Source organism: Vidua macroura, chromosome 4 (genome assembly GCF_024509145.1).
Source record: "Vidua macroura isolate BioBank_ID:100142 chromosome 4, ASM2450914v1, whole genome shotgun sequence".
Classification (NCBI taxonomy): Eukaryota; Metazoa; Chordata; class Aves; order Passeriformes; family Viduidae; genus Vidua; species Vidua macroura.
Window position 1 is genome coordinate 33,987,281 of NC_071574.1, and position 22,474 is coordinate 34,009,754.

Consider the following 22,474-nt stretch of genomic DNA (forward strand, 5'->3'; position numbering starts at 1 on the left):
CTTTCTATTTTTCTGACACCTCAGATCAGAAGAGATCTTTATAGCATGTCTGAGTCCCACTGATCTCCTAAGACTGAGAGACGAGACAGCAAGGCCAGCCGATTCACAGACTGGAGTAGCCAACATTTGTATGCTAAGGAAAATAGTGAAATGCCTGTAGAATAATTTTTTTACAATTTTGACAGGAATTCCAGCCTGACAGCTTCTTTTCCTTGCTGAGTGTTCTTGTGTTGGGGGTTTTGTTTTGTGGCTCGGTTTTGATTTTTTTCAAGAACTGACTCTACTCTTATCTCCATTTTAGTATCTCAGTCTTTCAGCAATTTCAAGTAAGTAAAAAGAGATAAAAATTGTTGCAAATAACTTGGAATATAAAAAAATAATAATACTTTTTAAAAAATCACACACACTACAACACTGCAAGTGACCGATCAACCTAGCAGTGTCCAGCAAAGCAAGAAGTAAAGAAGTGTAACTTAGAAGAGACAATCCAAGTAATTCACCCTTCTCTTGTAATCTTATGTACAATCACTCACTTTTACAAGAGATAGTGAATTAAGACCCTTTCTTGTTTGATTTATCCTGTGTTTTTTAGAAATAATAATACTTTATACAATATTCTGCACTGAAAACTCAAGTCCTTAAATTATGCATTATAAAAGAGTACTTAAATACTGCAAATACCAAAGCTTCATCAGGTGAACTCTGCATGAACATTTTGTGTTATCAGATTATCATGCGCCACCATTCACATTTCAAAAATTTAACTTCAAGCAAGGCCCAGAATGTTTTGTAAAAAATTTGTATACAACTCAGGAAAATATACTTATCACATGTAGACTGAAAATGGATCTACAATGCATCCTAGTGTTGCAGCCGTTTGATCATCCAAACAATAGCATTGTTCAGGAAAACAACCCTTTTCAGTCTACACACCCAGATTTTCATTTTCCAGAAGCAAGCATGCAAAACAGGCACCACAGACTGGCCTCACCTACACATCATTCATGGCATGAAAAAGAAATATTACAATGCACACCAACATCCCATGAGGCTTAAAAATGCCTTCATTGCCACCATCACCACTAATACTTGCTAATAGAGTAAAACAACTAAAGAAATGAAGCAATGATTTTCTTTTCTTTTTTTCAACACTTTTTTTGGAGTGAAGTGGGAGAATTTTTAAGTGATGTCAAAGTAATATATGAATGTATAAGTTGGTTATACAAAGAGAATATCGGGACTACTCTAAAGGCTATACATACTGCACCTAGACTTATGCTCATTTATCTGTGAAACACAAAAATGAATAAAGTTCATGAATAAATAAGGAATACTAAAATCAAAAAAACTTCAGAAACCTGACAAAAAAAACAAAAACCCCAAACCATCACAAGCACATGAAATGTCATAGGAGTCTCTTCTGAGCTCTCCTTTTTTTTCAACTACCTATTCTCTACAAGTACTGGACATAAGCAAAGCAAGTCTAACTCTACTTTTTAAAAAGCATCGAGAATTTCAGAATACTTCCAAAACCCTTTTAATATTTTAAAGGATTTATAAAAGTAAATCTTTTAAAAATTAGTCAAAATGTGAGGTAAATCATACAAAGTAGGTAAACCCCATCCAATATAAGTGAAGAACTGCCACCAGTTGTGATGTTTGCCAGATCAACTGGATTTGTGTTTCAGGCAAACCCTGAGACCATTTCAGAATAACATTCAAGTTTACATCACACTATTGGTACAAACAGTGTGTTTTCAACAGTTTTTTCACATTTTGCGGGATGGGGGAGAGGGGGTGCATGTGTGGTCTTTGTTTGGATTTTGTTGATTTTTTATGGTTTATTCATTTCAAACTTCTAACCCAGTATTCTCTTCCTTGGGCTCCCTTTTACATCTTTCATGCTTGCAATATAACAAATATTCATCAATTACTGATTTCAATGAACCTAATCTTCATTAAACTCAGCAGGGAGGATTGAATTAAATCCTGAGATTACTGAAATGATAGCATTAGAGAAACTCCCATATAAACTAGAAGGTTTTCCCTGTCCCACAGTAATCCTTGGCACTTAAGGATTTTTGTAAATGAAAATCTGAAACACATAATTTTCAATTTCCTTTTAAAAAATCAATTATGAAATACCGTAGAAAGGAAAGAAAGCATTAACATTCTTATATATTGTACGTGTCATTTGTGCTCACTCAACTATCTAATTTATACCAATTTCATGTACTCAGTATAATTCCGGGCTTTTAATTCTTTTACCAGTTTGTTGAGGTTTTTTTCCCTACAAGATTTATCACAAAAATATGTTTTTCCAACTACCATAGCTAAAATGTCTACTTTAAAACTTCATCATACAGTAAAGAAGATAGATATATTCCCAGTGTGGCCATTCACCACCTGCTTAAGCAAATACACTTCAAGATGCTTCTACAATTGTGATAAAGTGACAGCAAATCTAAGAGCACACAGAGCTCATATTCTAAAATGATGATTGTACAACTATAGTTTGCATCATAAGGGACCAATAAAAATCTTTATGTTCTATTTGAATGGCAAGAACTTGTATAAAAGAGAAGATGGAATAGGAAAATAACAAAGAACCGATGCATTCAGCAGTTGTTTTAAATTTAGAAGCACTAATGAAACTTCTTGACCATAACTAGTATTTAACACTGCAAGGATATTTTTCCCTCTTTCAGATTTTCTTTAGTGATATACAAGGCTTGCTGTTTTACTAGATCCCAGGAGTGCTTTTTTCTTATTTTCCAGGTGGGATTAAGAGTACGGAGTGCTCATGATTAACAACACTTCTGCTATTCTCCGTGCATTTAGATTTTTATTCTAATTATCAAAGTGATGACTGGGAAATGCTAATTCATAGCTTCCTCCTTGAACAGTGAAATATCCTGACAAACAGGCTGAATACTAAGTGAAAACTTGCACTTTTTTATTCTGTAAAACAAACATTATTAGGCAGATATCAAATCTGTATTTAAACACTGCTAATAGCAAAATTTCAATGCACTGCCTGTTTACCAGGATTCTTAGTAATAACCCTATAGAGAATACAGCTCTACTACTTTAAGGCCAACATCAGCAGCTTTCTTTGGCATAAATACTTTTTCTTGCAGAGGTTCAGCAGACTTGGTCTCTAAATGGTGAGAAGAAAAAAAAAAGAATCTCCACCATCTGTTCCAGCCCTGAGGGAAACAAACTTTCCTGACAATATAGAGTTCAGGATTTAATTGCACCCAAAGCCATTACAGATACATGCAAAAAATATAAAACATCTCTCTTAGTGAGAGGAAGTTTTGTATAATTTTATTTTAGCTGATTTCTTAGGGCTATAGTTTAAGTTATTTTTGCTGTAATCTGTTTTCCTTTATTTCTGTTGCTTACTTGCAACAATTTAAAATTAAATCCATATTATCATTCCAGGTAAAGAGAAAGCTAAAGGATCTAATCAGATTTCATCACCCAGTTTATCAAGTTTTATTTACTCTCTACATGAGTATCAGGAGAAGTACATTTGCTAAGGCCAATGAGAAAGACTAGTTTCTTCATGAAAAGCAAAAACTTCAAATAATACAAATTTTATAAATTTCACATAAATTATTATAAATAATCTGTAACAAAGCTCTGGTTTCAATGACAGCAAAAGGGAGAAGTTCAAAGCCAAACAAGAAGAAAAATAAATTAAAATGAGGCAAAAATTAACTATTTTGATTTTCTGAAATTAATCTTTTAAAATTAGTTTCAGCTGGAGGATTCTTTGGGCCATTCTATATAAATTTAAATATAAGTCATATTTTTTTTAATCTCAAGATAAAGTCTGATAATATAATCTACTTTAGTTGCAGTTTATGTCAAAAGGAGTATTGTATAATCGACAATTCCATGAAAAAAATTGCTGAAATTGAATCACCGATTATACGTCTCTGTCAAACTTTAAATTACCATATTTTGTTGACAATGTTCTGTGTTACAGAACTAACAGTATAAACTCTGGTTACAATGGTATAAATACTTTTTTTTTTTTTAACTAAGGTAAATCAAAACTGCTAAATACCACCAGTGAATAGAATATATACAATGTTCATCAAAATCATGTTACTTTATTTATTTTATTTACCTGTCTGTGACACAATTGACAGAGTATACTGCCCAAGTCTTCTTCTTTAGAAAGTGCTTATGGCCACTTATTTTCTGGTTGTTTTCAATACGTTTTCATACTATAACTTTAAAAATTAAAAGCATAATAATAACATGATAGCTGCCATCACAAGCCTGGTGGCAGGAAGCTTACTTTGTTTTCTTGTCACCAGATGAGACAAATCAAAGGGAAAAACTGGAAGTCATCTAGGCTAAGAAATGTAATTTGGAAGCATATTCAAAGAAAGTAAAAAAAAAATAGAGAGTTGAAAAATATTTACAAATATTTACAAAAATATTGACAATTTGCCTGAACTAGCTACTGTCAACTGAGTAGATTAAGTTTCTTTAAACCAATTTCATTTCTCAGGTTTCACTAGGGTGCTACAGAGTAAAAACAAGCAAATAACCCTGAAAAGGCAATGCTACATTTCTAGTTTAGTTTACTGTAAACCCCACCAACCATCCTATATTAAAGGAGACTAAATGGCAAACCACAAGAGAAAGCAATTAACTTACAGGTTTTACTTACTCCATCCATTATTAGCTACTAGAACCAGAAATGGAAATTAAATATCATTTTTGCATACCTACTTTTCTTCAAAATATTCAGATTTTGTAAAAGAAGCTATAGATTAAGTTACTATACCATATACTAGCCAACTTGAATTACAAATATCATGCCAATGCCTTGTATATGTATCCAATTGCTAATGATTTTTAAAGGCCAACAATATGTTCCATCAGAAAAATTTCCCACAAGACCTGATGGTAATTCTGTCATTATTTAATTAAATTTTTTTAAAGTTTACATCAGACCAACCAGTGTTCAGTAGTTTGTACTTACAGAGTACTTTGTAAGTACTTTATACTTACTCTAAACTTAAAAAAAATGTTTCTCATTTAAATGTCTGCCTGAATACAAGGCTACCTTTATTTACTATAAATTTATGACAAAACATTTAGTTTGATTTATTGTATAATAATTTTCAATATCCCATACCACCAATTTGATAGTAAAAAATAGTTCTTTAATTATTTTTTAGTACAAGCAACCATTTTGTCACTACACTATGCAATACTGTTATCTATTTTCTTCCAGTTTTAAAAACATTTGCTATCCTCAATACTAGGCACTACCAATATTTATTTTAGAATGTCACCAAAAAAAAAAAAATTGTGTAGTGTTTTTTTTGCCTTTTCCCAAAATTTTTATAAAGGCTATTTTAGCACAGAAATTGACACATGATTTGAACCATAGCTGCACAATCCTTGTACTGCTAGCAACACATCAGTAATTTTCTGACAGTACCAAAAAAGCAGGAGAGCAAAGAATATTCTATCATGTGAGTGGCACTGCCCTATCCACATGCCCAAGTTACCAGGTTGGAAAGGGGGGCAGAACTCTATCCTCTGTTTTTGCCAGAACTCTACTTCTGTTTCTCTTCCTCTGATCTCTCCAATTCTTCCTCAACAGTACCAGAAAGTACTGGCTGAATTTTAGCACCATGAGCTACTTTCTGTTTCTTCAAAAATCAGGCTGATGGTGTATAAGTAAGGATGACAGTGTATAAGTAAGGATGGTTTTTTTTCAGAGATGCTTATCCACATAATGGTTGAGGTTGAAGGAAACCATAAGAAATCATCTGGTGCTGCTCCCCTACTCAAGAAGGGCCACCTTGAGCTGGTTGCCCAGGACCACATCCAGTCAGGTTTTTAATATCTCCAAGGAAGAAGACTTTCCAATGTTGGTTGTCTGATTCAGTGACTTGGCAGAGATTTGAGAATGCAGCTTTCAGGTTAATACAGGTTCTTTGAACAGATTCAACACCATTACTGGAAAAATTAAAAGTTTTAAAATTTTCTACCAGGGAAAATCTGTGATGTCCATAGACCCATTTCTTTGTGTGGTATCAAACAGCAGCGATGACCTTACAAGAAATTTTAAACTTCATTAAGTTTGTACAGAGATTAGCTAGAGAACACTAATTCTTCATCACTATGTGAATGTAGAATACATAATACGTTAGAGGTGATTAATAGATTTATCCCAGCATTAAAGGCATTGATATACATAGATTGCGACTGTTTCAGACACTGAAAGTAAAGGATGTCTTTGCAGTATATCTTTAGCCAGGCAATAAAAGCCAGGTCTATATTCATAACTTGTTTCAGGAGTTGCCCCATCCAACATTTCAGAGGTTTGAAGTCAATGCAAAGGAGGAAAGAGACAGTAGAGTTCGGGATTTTAGTTGCAAAGATATGCAATATCACCAACAGCAGTGAAGCAGGGAATGTCGAATGTTCAGTTTTTAAATTAAGCTTCTTATATGCATGTTCTCATAAATACCTTGGCTTTAGCTTCACTCTGCAGATCTAGTAGCAGATATTGCATATGTTTGCCTCACATGCCAGTTAGTTTAAGCCATTTAAGGTAACACTGGGGAATTTAAGAGAGATACTTGAGACTAATCTTGCATAGATATTGGAGGAAAAACCAGCAGTTTTCCAACTCTCATGAGCAATGCAACTCAGGAAAATGAACTATGTGGGGAAAGCAGAGTAGAGGAACAGTGCTAAAATTTAGTGTAGTTTCAAAGGGTATTAAAAAGATCCAGTTTTCTATTGGTTAGAGCATCACTTTCCAACAAAGTGCTGAAAGAAGTAGCACACCGGCCATAAACAGTGATTTTTACCACTCTGTGAATGTGCAATTGCTAACGTTTTCTCTGCATGAATTCAGGATTTAATATTAATTTCTTAAGTGTTGCACTAAAGGGACGATATGTAGATCATAGTCTGGATTAGTAATCTAAGTCTAATAATTCCTATGCGCCATCAAATGTTTTAAGATAAAGCAGAAACTTCGAGTTCTGAAAGATTTTTTCAGATTTCTTTTCACAATACAGCTTGTGTTGAACATACTTCTGGAGTGATAACTGAAGCTTGACACTTTACTGGCAGCAACCTTAATGGTGATGTTATATGCAGAAAATCAGGCTTTTAGAAAGAGTGTAATAATGATGTTTTTGAGAATTTCAACAGAGAAGCCAACTGATAGCCAAAGTAAAAAGGCAAATACATCTTGGAAAAAAGTTCTTTTGCAATGAAAACACTGGACTGATATTCAGATTAACATACCCTAATTTCTTTTGCAAGATGGCTAATGATCAAACTTAAATAATGTGTTTAAGATTTATAGAAAAGACAAGATGAAATATTTCTAGAAGTGAAACTGGTAAAATGACAGAGACTTATATGCTTGCTTTTGAAGTATATGAACATCAGGTAAGATTAAATAAATGTCAGTGCTTCTAAATTAATGTGCCAATATTTTAAGAACCAATCTAAGATCACCTAGGGCACAATCAAACAGAAAAAAAATTTAAAAGTATAATCTTTGAACTAATCCTGTGGAAGTCACTGTAGAGGCTAGATAGGCATCCTAGATCTTTTCTGTGGGATAGTTAGTATTTAGCTCACTTTAAGTAATTCCCCCAGCCCTCTTTAAAACGAAGGAAAGCCTATAGGCTTTCCCCTAGTATTTACAGTCTGCTGCTGAAATCCTATGTAGCTTTTACTCACAGGATCTGCTGTATGTCAAACACAAAAGATTGCTTTGAGTTTGTTCCTGCTTTCTTATTTCATCATTTTAATTTCTTTTCTTGGAATACAAGGCAGCCTATTCACATCCACTCTTAGGTTGCCCTGATGATTTTGTAAGATGCCTTCATATCTTTTTTAAGCCATTTACTGCTTTTGGTTATTCCTGCTAATGTCTTCTGAATTTCTTCCAGTTTGCTCATACTTATTTTGAACAAGTAATTTGAAAGTCAGTTTCATAGGCAGCTCTTATCCTCTGCCCTGAACAGCTTATTATTGGGAGCAAGCTTTCCAACCTATGTTTCTACTTTGTCTTTCAGGAACATTCAGACGAAAAGCAGTCTTTAGATATCTAGATATTTCAGTAATAGTAAGAAATCTGAAGCTCACTGACTTTTTAACAGATGAAAATATTCACCAAATCAAAATGAGACAAAAAAAAAAAAGAAAAATAAGAGATTAAAATAATGTTAATATCATAAGGATGCCACCAAAGCTACTTATAAGTAAAAAGCTTATATATGAAGTAAACTTTATCCTCCAAATAATCTATAAAATTCAAAGTATATAGGAATATTTGCTACATTCCTGAAGATTCAAAGCAAATTGCCATTTGTCGTGAGTGTATTGCTGTATGGAAATAAATATAATGTAAAATTTACAAGAAGCTCAGGGTGCATAGAAAATACAAGATGAATTTGTCATTGAATGTTTTTAATCTCTTATATTTACTGGCCTGGGCTTAGGAAAATGGAGTTAAAGAAATGAACACACAAAAATATAACTGAAGCTTAGCCGAGAATGCCATTCACAATCCAGTACATTGTACCACATGAGTCCAACTGAACTTGATAAAAGCTGAAGAATAATGTTTCCAGCCTTCTAAGTTCTGCACAAAAGCCATTAATTCCACAGTGCTATTTCACAGAATAAAGATAAGGGCAGAGACACCAAGCAAAATAATTCTAGGCCATTTGAATCCCCATCCTCTGGGGCTTGTTAAAGGTATGGCTAGCAAGAGCCGGGGACGGGTTAGTCAATAGTGCCAAACACACTGTGAGTCAGATGTTCCCATTGCTCTTCTTACACCCAGCAGAAGCTGCTCTGAAACACAAAGGGCCTGGCTTGAGAACATTCAGGACACTGGCAGCAGAAAGCATGCAGAAGCCACCTGCCCCCTGCATGCTCCCACACTCATGCTCTTCACAAACTACTTATTCACCCAGCATAAAAGAAAAGCATATCAGACTTCCCAGTTCATATGGTCAGTATCAGATCTAATGACTAATCTTAGCTTCAAACTTTGAATTTTGTCATTAGTATTTCCTCTAGTTCATCATTTCCTCTTCTTCCCATCACTGAACACAACATTGTGGCACTTGACCATCTCTTTTTTCGTTTTTTCTTCTGTGATATAAATATCAGAAAGTTCCTTAGATGACAGGATCACAAAGCATTTTCTAAAGAGTTCTCTTGCTTTATTAGAATAATAAATATTTTACATTTTTTAGATCATTCAGGCTTGAGAACTCCTCTGAAAGTGATTGCAGAATTTTCATTCTCTAACAACCAGTTACAGGACACTGGACTTTACCTGAGGGAAATAGAGGACTCTACAGGTATACAAAATACTTCTAATTTAAATTAATAGAAAAGGGGATTATAAGTAATTAGCTTCTCTGTAGAATTCATTTTGCATCTATATGAGAAGAAATTGAGACAGTTTATTGACTAATTCTCAGGGTCACAGTTGGCATCTAAACATCTAACCAAGCCAGTAGGAAAAATCATTCAGTGTCTGATGCATCATGACATGCCAATAAGTAACTGAGGGAATAATTATAGGAGTGGAGGAAAAGTAATTTTTAATTAATTATGGCCATTATCTTGATCCGTGTGAAAAATGTAACACTTGCATAACAGTCTCAATCATCAAGGCCAAACTTTCAACTTCTATTACTGTTTTTCATGTAGTCCACACGTGTTTCAGAAAAAGGTGTGATTTAATTTGGTGTGAAGAAATAAAGATAGCAAGTAAAAAGGGGAAAAAAAGGAAAAAAGGATGTACTCCAATGAATCTGGAAATAAATAAGCTACAATATAAAGCAGCTAATGCATCAGAATTTGACGTTTTAGTTTAAAAAACAGCATGTCAGCAGAGTACAGCTTTGACACAGCTTTCACTACCTCAAAATGTATTTATCATATGTTTCAGAAATTGCTCTCTGTGAGGGCCTTGATGCTTTTTGTCTGTGTTCTATGTATAGCTTAGCTAAGACACACATTTCTCAGTGATTTTAATGGAGTTTCAACATGTAAGCCAAAGATCTCTTTTATTTAGCAAGGCAATCCTTAAATTCCACTAAGCATGTAAGTGTTTAAAAGGGCAATTTTCAAATCATTAAGTAGAACTCATGATGTTTGAGATCAACTATAAATCATTTGGTTACAAGATGTATTATTCAAATAATTATAGCTACCTAGCTACTGTTATAATGTTAATTGAGTATATAGAACATTAGCTTTTAAAATTTTGTTCTCCAGACACAGTATACTAGTGTTTTCTGGTAAGCTTACTCATTTATATAAAGTGTCTTTCTCAGCTTCTCTCATCTTGAGCTCCATACCCAATCTAAAACTTAAAAGTTCTGCAATCAAGAAATATTTCCCCCTGAAAAGGGGAGAACAGAGAACCCAGTATGAGGGTTTGAAGCACAAATACCTCAAAGCATTGCCTTCTTAGAGATAAAATACACCAAAAAAAAAAAAAAAAAAAAACAAAAAAACAAACCCAAAAAGCAGCTAAACAGTACTTTGATCTGAAAATCAATGATTAGCAATGAACCATAAATTAAAAGTATTTAACTGTTGTCTTAATATACTCGTTGACAGTGACTATCCTATTATGTAACAGCATCTTGGAGGAACTCATTCCCCTCACACCCCGCCCCAGTTCAGACTAGCCTCTTCTAAAGGATGTTGTGAAAGCCTAAACAAAGCACTCAGAAGATTTGTTTTCTGATCTTCTTTGAATTTTTATGGTCTCAGCAGCAGCTCCTTGAAATGAGATCACGTGCTGGAGGATGTCAGCTAAACTAAAAGGAGGACACGTGGCAGTGCCCTTCTGACACCACCAGTAGTGATGGGGTTCACCTTCTCTACCCAGGAGGAGCACTCTTGAGGGGTTTTTCCTATTAGCTTTTTAATATTTTTGACCTGTAACTGGCAGAACCTTTAACTTTATTGAAGGCAATGTACTAGTGGTTAGCTTAGAAATGTTTTGTAAAAGAAAGAAATCATATAAAAATAGCTTGACATCTTCTGCCTCCATTACCTTATAGATATAGTGGATTTTGGAAGATATTCACAAAAGATAGGAGATGTTGGAACATAGTCACAAAAGGCAACAATGCTTTAACAGCACTGTGCTCTGCTAATGCAATGAAGCAGGCAAAGTTAACATAGAGATCAATAAGGCCCGTATATATGAAATAAGATAAAGAAAAATAACTGTTCCCATCTCATATGTTTAACACTACTGAAATCAACATGAGAAAGAAGAAGGAAAATGAAATATTCTACATTATTTTTAGGCATGTAGTTATAGCCCAAATTAGAGAAGTTAAGTAACTTGATAAATAACAGTTTTCAGAAGGCATCTCAGACAAAGTCACTCACTTACTTGCTAAAGAATGTAATTGACAGTAAGTAGGAAAAACCTACTTTTTAACTTTTTTAATCCAGCATCTAAATTAGGTGCTCGAAGCTGATCATTCAGATCATTGTCCACAATAACAAGTGTGAAGGAAGCATGGTGAATTTAAAACATAAAGATGAGCTAACAAAACTTAAGGCAACATTTGAGTTATATTTCTACCTGAAGTACTGTTTCATTTCCATAAATAAATCTCTTTTTTTCTAAGGGGAAAAAATGTAGCAATGCTATATTTTTTCCCACACATGCTCTGGAATTATTTCTGTTGTATACACCATACTAAAGAACTGAAATTAGCCCCATAAATTTAAACATTTAATGGTTTTCTACTGTCATTTCTTCTACCAGAGTACTGCATCATCAAAGTTTTTTTTTTTTAAAAAAAAGATTGTGATTGTTAAGATTGAAGCATTCATGTTTTGTTGTTAACACACAAACCATTCCCTACAAGCACTATATGTTATACTCCTAGAATCCCATTTTTTATTTTCCACTACCTCAGAACACATGCTATGTACTTAAGGCCTACATATTGTGATGATATATCAATTTTATCCAGTGTCCACAGTTAGTTTTGAATGAAGTTAAACTTTTGCTATTACTTATATATGGATTCCTGTTAGAAGATTTCCACACCCCCAGTTTAACCTATGGATACTGTACCTCAGCATTTTTTTTATGAATTTGCTGAGCTTATCATGTTTTCAGGAAGCACTAAAAAGACTAATAAACAAGGACCTTATTAAGAAAATTTCCCCTCCCGCCAAAGCCATCCATCTTTTTTTAACCAGTGAAAACACACTCAAAATATGTCAAAGAAGTCACAAATATTCAAAGTCTGCACTGGCAGACTTCCAGAAGCCTGCAAGGTGCACTCAAATCATACAAAAAAAGAGCACGTTGCAATTGTTGACATTGTCAGCACAAAATGCTTAGCAGAAGGTGTAGCTCTCAGAATTCAGGCTGGCATCTCAGCATTGAAAAGATTAGAAAGTAACTAATCTTGCATGCTTTGATGAGTACACAAGTATACTTTTCATTATCCAAATTCAAAGCAAGAAAGACCAATTTATCCATGAATAAGCTGCTGCTCTATGAACTTCAACACCAAATATGAGCACAGGTCCTGCAACCTTCCAAAACTCTGAAATCCTAAATTCTGTTTTTCCTGCAACAAAGATTAACATCCTTAAGGCTTTGGGATATAAGTGTATTTAGATGAATGATGTCAGCAACCACATTTGTAAGGCAAGCTGCCATAGATTAGTTTCTAAGAGAGAACCAGTTTATTCAGGTTAAATGCCTAGAGCATTGAGTGTAAACAATAGGAAAAAAAATCCATAAGGTATCTCTGGAGTGCAATACTTACTGTATTAATATTTCAAGTCATTTATTCACTGTACACTCTGTGCAGACGCTATAGAGATTTAATTGAACAGCTTGAAAACACATACCCGATAGCAATATTCCAGATATTGTTCAGCCATGCTTACCTTTAAAAAAACAATCTTCATTGTGTACAATAGTGATCTTTTGCTTTTTCAGGCAGGCAGCTCTGTGCACTTCACAGTGGTTTTCATAGAATTCTCCATCAGACCCACATACAGGTTTGTAATGCGGCTTGCAGTGCTCCATGCACAGACACTCAGCTTGGCCAGTCTTCCTATTCACAACGCAGTGTCTGCCCAGACCACAGTACTTGTTTTCACATGATCCAAAATGGCCATCCTGACCAAAATACCCTTAGAAAATGAAAAAAAAAAAAAAAAAAGTTTTTATTTAATAATTACATTTTGCTTAATTCCACGCAAGATACAAAAAGGATTGATTTGAGTAAATGAAGTGAGGCTATGTCTTTTGTTACATCCTTGACCAATATTAAACATAGGTCAGCCTGATGCTAAAAAATTTAGTCTCTTTATCATGACTTTTATACTTTTAATCATTGTCATAGGCTAACTGTAATTTAGAGCAAGATCTAGTAACAAGAGTTACTCTTCATTAAAAAATTCATAGTAAATCATTACTTTTTAAATGTATACTGAAGTTTGTCACCTTAAAATTGCTATATTGTTGCATGCTATAGAAAAATGTATTCTCCAGAATTCAGACCATAGGATGTCTCAAACTGGAAGGGACCCATAAGGATTGAATCTAACTCTGTGCTCCTTGCAGGTCTACCTGAATCTAAACCATGTGATTAATATCATCTTCCAGAAGCTCCATGAATTCTGACAGGCAAATAAAATAGACATTCACACATTGAGACTGATCCATGAGAATAACTAGAGCTGAATCAGGGCTCTGAATCAATATGGAGAATTTAAAAACAAAAAAATGACAAAACCTCTGTGGTGGCATTACAAGTACATTTTAGGAAAAAGAGCATGGAAGAGCAGGACTGATACATCAAGTAAATGGTGGCTAGAAGGAGTCACATGAACCTCTAAGTGGCATTTCAATGATGAAAATTGTGATTTGGATGGCAAACAGAGCTTTAAGACTGCTGCAGTAGAAATAGAGTTTCTGCTGGCCACAACTTTCAGTTCCTTCCGCTCCTAAAATAAGGAAATGGATTGTCTACATTAGGCTACCAAAGCCATCTGTCTGCAATCTATCCTTTCTGCGCTGCTGCCACCATGTAAGATAAGCACTGTTGTCAGTAGCAGATCTCTTGGTGAAAGGGGAAGTTCAGTGCACAGTAATATTTCCTTATTATATCCCCAGTTTCCATTTTGACTGCCATAGAACTAACTATGGCTTCTTGGCAAGAGAAAGTGTATGATGTGAAAACTATGTGAATATGAAAGCAGAATTGTCAATTGCAATAATCAATAAATAGGCTTTCTGGTTACATAAATGTGTCATTAAATATGTATAAAAATACTAAAATGTCTTCAAATGTGGGAATCGACACTGCCCTTCACAGTTACTTAATTTTATTCTCTCGCTTTGTACTCCTAATGTCCAGAACAAAGACCTGTTAGTCTAATTCCTTGCAATACTTTCCTTATCCCCACATCCTAGCTGAATCCATCCTTGGCTAACTCATATAAAAATAGCATGAAGAAGCAAACCAAAATGCTTAGTAGTAATTTGGTCGTACTAGATTTATTTTCCATAGCAAAATGTTAACATGTCAATACAATACCTTGATGCACATTTCTTCAAGCCACTGAGAATTTATGTTCTTCACTTACTGAAGTGAAGATATAAAATCTCACCACTTTTTCTTCTGAAGCCTATGGGTCTATTAGACAACCATGCTTTGATTTTCTTGCTTTCTCACACAGCACAAATTTTATAGACAAATGTACAACATAAAGCACACAACCATGAAATTTGGCTCTAATGACATGCTTTCACTATATTACTTGATAACAATTTCAGCACAAAGTTGAGAGGACTACATATTCACCTCAGGTGTTGTATGGCTGATATAATTAAGCCACAGTGATGTTTATACACATGTAAAGACCAGACCAATGGCGGGTTTATCTGCTCATGCAACAAAATTACTTGAAACAGGAAAACTCAATTCAACATTAAAATTTTCCCTTAAGTTTTTGAAAGTATTCCTCCTCATGACAATTTATCACCACTACATGTGAGCAACAGACATCAACTGACAGAAATTAACATAAACCAAATTTCCCTATTTTCTAATACTAAAGCTAAGCTCAAATAAAGCTTTGGAATACCCAAGAGTGCTTTACAGCACAGGTCATGTACTCACATTATAGAATATAAGAACTTAGAAGTGATGGAATTGTTACAGTTTGAGGACAAAGTACATAAACCATTATTATTTATGCTTTCTGAACTGAAGATAAAGATCTTAAAACTCCATCTGACAACTGCTCTGAATTATTGAGAGGTGTGTGGTGAATCAAAAATGTACTGTGCTGTATGTTATGAAAATAGAACTCATTTAAGACTTCTCTTGGGACTTCATCTTAGTACTGTAATTGAATCTGATGCCTGAATGCAAAACACCTTTTTTCAGATAAGGGAGAATAATTTACATTATATATATTTATATTTATAATATTGGTATTTGTCAACATATACCAATTATGTACAGCAATAAACAAGCAACTTTTCTGCCTTAATGAAAAACTGTATTTATTATGAAATGTTATATATATATATTCATTTTACACCATTAACTACTCCAAAACAATACATAAATTTGCATACATCACTGCATATGCAACTCCTTCAATTGAAGTCTGTGGTAAAATTCCCACTGACCTCAAGAGAAGCAGGTTTCTTTCTCTAGATACAATCTAAAGCCTTAAGTCAGCGTTAAGTTATAGCCATAAGTTTTAGCATGTTTAACAGGCACTGTTCTGCACTGAGAAGGAGCAGCTATACAGTGTTTACAGTACATATTTAAGAAAAAATTGGTAGAAGTGTACTCTGAAGCAGTCCACCAAACTGTGGTTACCAGATTACCAGATCACTCACAGCAAAGAAATAAATTAAATCCATGCAATTCCAAAACAGGTGACTAAATGCTCACAACCATAAATTTGAACTAAAAATGCACCCAATTATGAAAATGTAAACAAATCAATCAATCTAAAGAGGTACTGAGAAATACCAAGAAATGGTTTTAGAGATAAGTTAAAAAAACAAATGAACAACCAAAACCTAGCTTAAGTAAAACCAACTTCTGCTGCTTTTCACTGCTCAAGTCCAAATTGCAAAAATCACTATATTTGGCATATCCTTCATTTTATTTTTTTCTTTCCAAAAAGGGTACTTCCATAATTTTAACCTTGGAATAGAACTGCTACTAAGCTACAGGAATCTTGCAATTAACAAAGAAGAAACCACATTTTAAAGCAATGTGGGCTGTGACATGCAGCCCATTCATGAATGCCTGACTATTTCAGTCACTGTTAGGAAATTGACACCATTACTTTTCATTCCTGGATATATTATTATCAAAGGTATACTTTTGATACCTTGAACATGGATGAGGTTTTTTTCAGTTTGTTGGGTTTTTTTTAGGGGATTTTTTCTGTTGTTTGGTTGGGTTTCTTGAATGTCAGTGTAGCTAAATCTCCTGGGATAAAATTGCTTAGGGTGCAGAACCGATCCAGGAGACCATCATCATCACAAACACTGAGTATTTCAGAAGGCTATTGTTCTATCTAAGGACACGTTTTAGAAAGTAAATTAGTCTGAGAACAACTTAGGATGCCATATTTAGATATAATTCAGTAATTTAGTTGAGAAGGTAAGCAGCAAAGCATATTCAGTATTGAGAGACTGAAAGCCAGTAATTTGGGATGACAAATCATCTAGCCATGAATGCAAATACTTTCCCAGCAATTGTTATTGCTTATGTGATGATAGTCAAGTCTACATTTGTCAAATGCCACAACACAAAAACAGGGAAGTGTATACCCATATGAGCTATGTACTCTGAATTTTCATCTAAAATAAGTATTATATTTACACATTTTGAGAGGATCTAAAGTATTACAGGAAACAAAACATACTTTGTTCCATATGAAAGTCAAGAAACATTCAAATTATCACAGCCTTAAGTTAAAAAAAAAACCCTCACTTTAAGAACTATCACTAAAAATGTATTACACTCAAAGAATTACAGCAGTCAGATAGATTTTTTCAGATCCTCTTGAAATTTAAAACTCTAAATAGATACCAAATAGAAGGGCAGAAGTTTTTATTTTTAGACAGTAGAGAAAATAAAATAGTTTTAACTTTAAAAAAAAAAATTAATAAATACAGTTTCAAGTTTTCACTTGGGATTCCTCATACAGGTTGCCTATTAAAAGGCTACTTCAACAGAATCCATAGCTGAGCAAGTTGTAGGTCACAGTTTGATTCATTTACATCTGGGAATTAAGCTAATGTTTTAGCTTGCAAAAGACTGACAGAAACACACACAGATACTTTATCCTTCTATCTAATCAGTTTAGAGAAACATTACACAGTGGAACTTCGGAAATTCATGAGTATGAATCACCACCTTCTACAGTTGGCCCTGAGCTGGAACGACACACACAGACTTTCTGTGTGCTGAGCATTCTCTCATAAACTCGAACTGTTTTCTTACTTCCCTAACAATATAATTTACATTCATGGCTTCATTCCTAACTTGCTGCATCACCCACGTGTCATGGAAAACAAAGTGGTAGCTACTTTTCAAGACAATGCACCAATATTTTGTGTGCAAATAACTAATGGTAATTTCTGGGGTCAAAAGACCTGTGGTCCCATTCCTCCCTCTTCTATTTAAAACAATTCTGTAAATTAGAATTTCACCTCTACAGCAGTATCTTTGCTTAATACACTATCTATGAAAGGCCCAACCAAGACTGTAATCCTTATTTTAGTAAATGTTCAGTGTAGTCTCAGGTTTTAGTAGCAAATAAAATTTATCACCACCTACCATTAAGACTGGTAGGGCGTTAACACTGAGCAAGACCCCAGTATGACCTGTGAGAATCTGCTCATAAATATTAAAGCTCTAGACTTTTTCTATTTTTCAACTGTAGCATTTTAGCAACAGTTCTTTAACAATTTTTTATTTCACTATCCAGAACAGCTTGTAATTACATTGACTCAACATGACACTAAATCTGCACTACTCATTATCCAGAACTCTTGGTAAATTAAATTATTCAGAAATTTAGATTTTTTTTTTGTTAGGAATATTTTGGGCAGAGGACAAAATTTAAAGAAAAGAGTGAATTATTTGAGAGTAAATAAAAAAATTGTTCAAAAATCTGTCAATATAATGATTATAGTAATGAATTTCCACTACATAACAAAGCATATCTTAACAAACTGAGGAGAACTAGTGGTTCAAAGATGGGAGGGTGGAAAGCGAGGACAAACAAAAGCTTCACAGCCATGCAAGATGAAGAGCTGCAGTCCATGGGCCTCAGAAATAGCCCCATGGAGCTCACACCCCTCAGCCCTGCTCCTACCTGCAGGAGTGAAAGAAAATCATACACATGGCTCACCATTACCTTGCTGTGACATAGTTTTCTCTCAGCACCAGCCAAGTAAGCTCGAGTGCTTTATACAAAAGTTTATTCTGCCTGTGTACAAAATAAATTTTTAGCTGGGTCTTGTACTCTCCTTTCCTTCCTTCTTCCCTGCCTTCCCCCTCTGCCCTCAGACACACATCTCCCTTTCCTCCCTCCTTCCAGCAGGGGCACAGGAAATCCTGTAAAGATTTACACCTCCATAGAACATGATTGAGATCTTCTGGTGGACTCTGTATTTATCAGTGAGGAACAACAGAAATTGATGCAGGCAGTATGACTGTACAGGATCTTTTCAACCTTAAAAGTCAAGCCCAAATACACTTAGGAGAACAGGGTGTCTATATTCAAGTAAAATGACTTTCTTATTGCCTTATAAAGGTAAGTTGGAAAAAATTATGAGAATGGGCCTAAAAGAAAGGAAAGGAAATAATTATTATTTTAATATTAATAATTATTATGCTAAAGGAAATATTATGTAAAACTACAGTGAGAAACAAAATAATACCAAGTAATATCAGGGAGATCTGTAAATGCTGAATTGCCTAGCTATTAACCTGAAATATTGAAACCTCCCATAAAAGTGCATCTGTCAGCCAGAAACAGTCAGGTTAGCATCTTTGATCATATGAATTTGTTTTTCTTGCCAGAACTTAGAAGCCACCTTCAGCAAAATTCACAGATTTTAGTTTCCTCAGAAAAGAGAAAATCAAATCATACCTCCTTTACTTGAATGAAATTGAAGACCAAGAACAAAAACACCACATAAGAAAATGAGGAGAAGTTACAATACAAGTAGAACTACACAAAAATCTCTTTTGCTTATTAGGAAGAAACTTTTCCCCCTTTCCACATCCTTCACCTGCTCTGTTGCATCCCAGGTTTGGGTTCAGATTAGGGGTTCTGATCTATGTTAGCTAGCCGAGTGCTGTGTACCCCCGTGCACCCCCCGTGTTTCCCCCGTCCCGCGGTGGCTTGCTCCAGGCTGCCTGCCATTGGAGCTTCAGCCTGCCACTCCTGTAACCACTCCCCATCCCGTCCGGAGCATTTGGTGTCTGTCACCCCGATCTCACGACCCCGTTCGCCCCGGAGCCCAGGGTCCACCCCTGCCACGTCCCCGTTGGGCGCCGTGGTCCACATCATCACCACAGCGCCTGTCCCCATTGGGCAGGGGGGCTCCTGCTCCCCTCAGCCCACCCCTGATAAAACCCCGCACCTCCCAGTCTCGGCGCCATTTCCTCCACGCGGGCGCTGGGAGCGCGGGTTGCGGTTTCTCCGCTACAGCTCACCGTGGCCATTAAAGTCTTCCCGCCTCCCTCGTGGGTGAATTGGACATTCCTTTGTCTCTTTATCAATGTCCCTTGTGCACAGCAGTGGAAAGCCCGGCCAGCCCACCCTCCCGGAGCACGCAGCGCCCGGGAACAAGCAGCGAACCCAGTCTCCGGAGCACGCAGCGGTGCCGCTCCAGGTGCCAGAGCTGCCCGGAGCTGGGAGAAACAATGGAGAGCCGCACTGCTCTTCTCTCGTCCTTGTTGCAACCTCTTTGTAGGCTTGCTCCACTCCAGGTGCCCACATCAGGGGGCTCAGCAGCTGCCTGACCCTTGCCTTCTGCAATTACAAAGGCTTTCTATGTGTTCCTGCCTCTGTAAACTTTCTTGCTCAATAATAGAGCTAGGAAACACCTGTTTGATATTAGAGCAAATGCCTGTGACAACTCCACTACAGCGCCTTTCCTCCAGTGAGGTGCCTGCTCAGATTTCTGCCTGTAGCAAATTCAATTTCACCATCCCAGTGGTGCTGAGCAGTGCTCTGGCCCTGTGCCCAGGGCCCACACAGCAAGGTCCTGTGTGCCACCTCACCTGCCAGCTCCCTCAGGTGACATTACTCTCCTAGCAAGGACAGTTCTTATGCTCATGGGAACCAAGAAGGAGTTGCCCAATTCTCTCTCACTGCTAGGAGGTGATTCTTGGGCACAATATTAAACCTTGTAAAAATCTCCTTCTTTAATCACCCTCCTTACATTTGACCAGTTAAATTTACATTGACCATTTAAATATATAAAATGGCCTGTGGGCTCCAGACATGCTACTTGCCTTACATGAGGGGAATGGAAAATGCACACAGGTCTGACACAAACAGCTGAATAGATTTGGCTTAAGAGCGCTGCTGGCTCTAAGTGTAAATACAGATTGATGTCTCTGAGCAGTTTAAAGCCAGCAATTCATTACTCTCAATTAAATCCTTAGCTCTGATTAGCATTAGCTGTTTTGTCTTTCTCACATATCATCTTTATTTTAAAAAATGTTTATAATTCATTTAACGTCAAACCAGTGGCAAAAAGAGTTTCTTTAACACAAAGCAGGAAACAAATTACACGTTTGCCTCATTACAGATACATGGACCTTTATTCAAATGGTTGATTGCTTTTCAATTGCAGCACAGCAGGCAATCCTCTATTCTGCCAAACACATCACCCAATGTCATGAAGAGCAGGAAATGTGCATCATAGCGACAGCAGTTTTGAAAAGGTCATAGTCTAAACAACCTTTCACACATTTTAATGCTTATTTGAAATAAGGCTTTAGAAAAGCACAAAGGGCTAGCTTAATTCTCAGTCAGACAAAACAATCTAATTTTTTTTTGTTATTCACAGGCCAAACTGACTAGTTTTAGCAACAATGATCAAAACAATCAAAAGTTTGAGTAAATTCTTGATGAGAATTTACTTTTACTCAGTTAAAATTAGGATTTGGTTTCAAGAAGCAAGGTTTAACTGCCACATCACACAATAATATTCTGTTCCACTTTAGCAAACTTTTCACATGAAGAACACATTTGTCCTTTTTGAGCTAATAGTATAGTAAAAAACTATTGTTTCCTTGATAGCTATATATGGCTTTCCCTGGGATTAAATATGCTTCTGTATGAAACAACATTATAAGGAGAAAATTTAACTCATCCCTGATCAAGTAGCTGTCATGAAATAAGTAATTCAATTATCCATGGTAAAAAACAGCATATCATATTCCAGATATTACTCAATTCCTGTGTGAGACATTGAAACAACACTGTTTTGTTGGAGTTTTTAACTTCAAAGCCTTTCTTACAGATAAATCTGTGATGTCTTTCTGCTACCTTCCCCAGGGACCTGTACTAGAAAACGTAGCACACACATTGAGCACCATTTAAACCATATGGTTAAACTGCAGCATCATTTCTGTTCAAGGAGAACTAAAAATGAAATGTCAAGTATTTTCAGTTTTACTTATGTGAAACATTTTTCCTAGTGCATTTTACATTGTCCATTTTTCTGCAGTTGTTACTAAGAAATTGTGGTGGGTTAGCCCTGTATACCACGTACTGCCCACCCGATCGCTTGCTTGCTCACTGTCACAGGAATACAGAAGGAATTCAATAAGGAATTAATTCATTAATTTCTGCTGGCAGGCAGATGCCCAGCCATCTTCTGGAAAACAGCAGAAGTAACAGGGCCGTGTCTTAACCACCAATATTCACCTCCTCCCAGTCCATCCTCCTCCTTTTGCCCAGCTGTTATCCTGGAGCAGAATGTTTTATGGAGTGGGATGCCCCTTTGGCCAGTTTGGGCCAGCTCCACCAGCCATATCTTCTCCCAGCTTCCTGCTTTCAGAGAGGCAGAGTGGAAATAGAAAAGGCCTTTATGTTATTCAACTATTTCCAGTGTTAAACTCAGAACTGTTGTGGTCACCAATACGAGTATTATGTGGGCTGCTTTCATGACAGAAAGACCCAGTACAGGAACACTGTGGGAGCTTTGAGAGATTTTCCAGGCATTAATAATCCAGCAAAGGGCATGTGGGTGTGTGTGCTGTAATCCAAACTGTTAATCATTGACACATTTTAGAAAAAAAATATATTTAGAAGAATATCACGATAATTTTGTTATATGGAATTTCTCATTCAATTTCTTCTACAAAAGCAGTAA

At 35.7% G+C, this 22,474-nt stretch overlaps 1 protein-coding gene across 1 annotated transcript in view; it reads right to left on the bottom strand.

The window, feature by feature from the left end:
* The window catches only part of FSTL5 (follistatin like 5), a 273,705-nt gene that overhangs the window by 173,983 nt on the left and 77,248 nt on the right, over positions 1–22,474 (bottom strand). Inside the window, exon 4 of the mRNA XM_053976601.1 lies at positions 12,973–13,221. Coding sequence (XP_053832576.1) covers positions 12,973–13,221 — 249 coding nt within the window. The remainder of the gene's footprint in view (positions 1–12,972; positions 13,222–22,474) is intronic.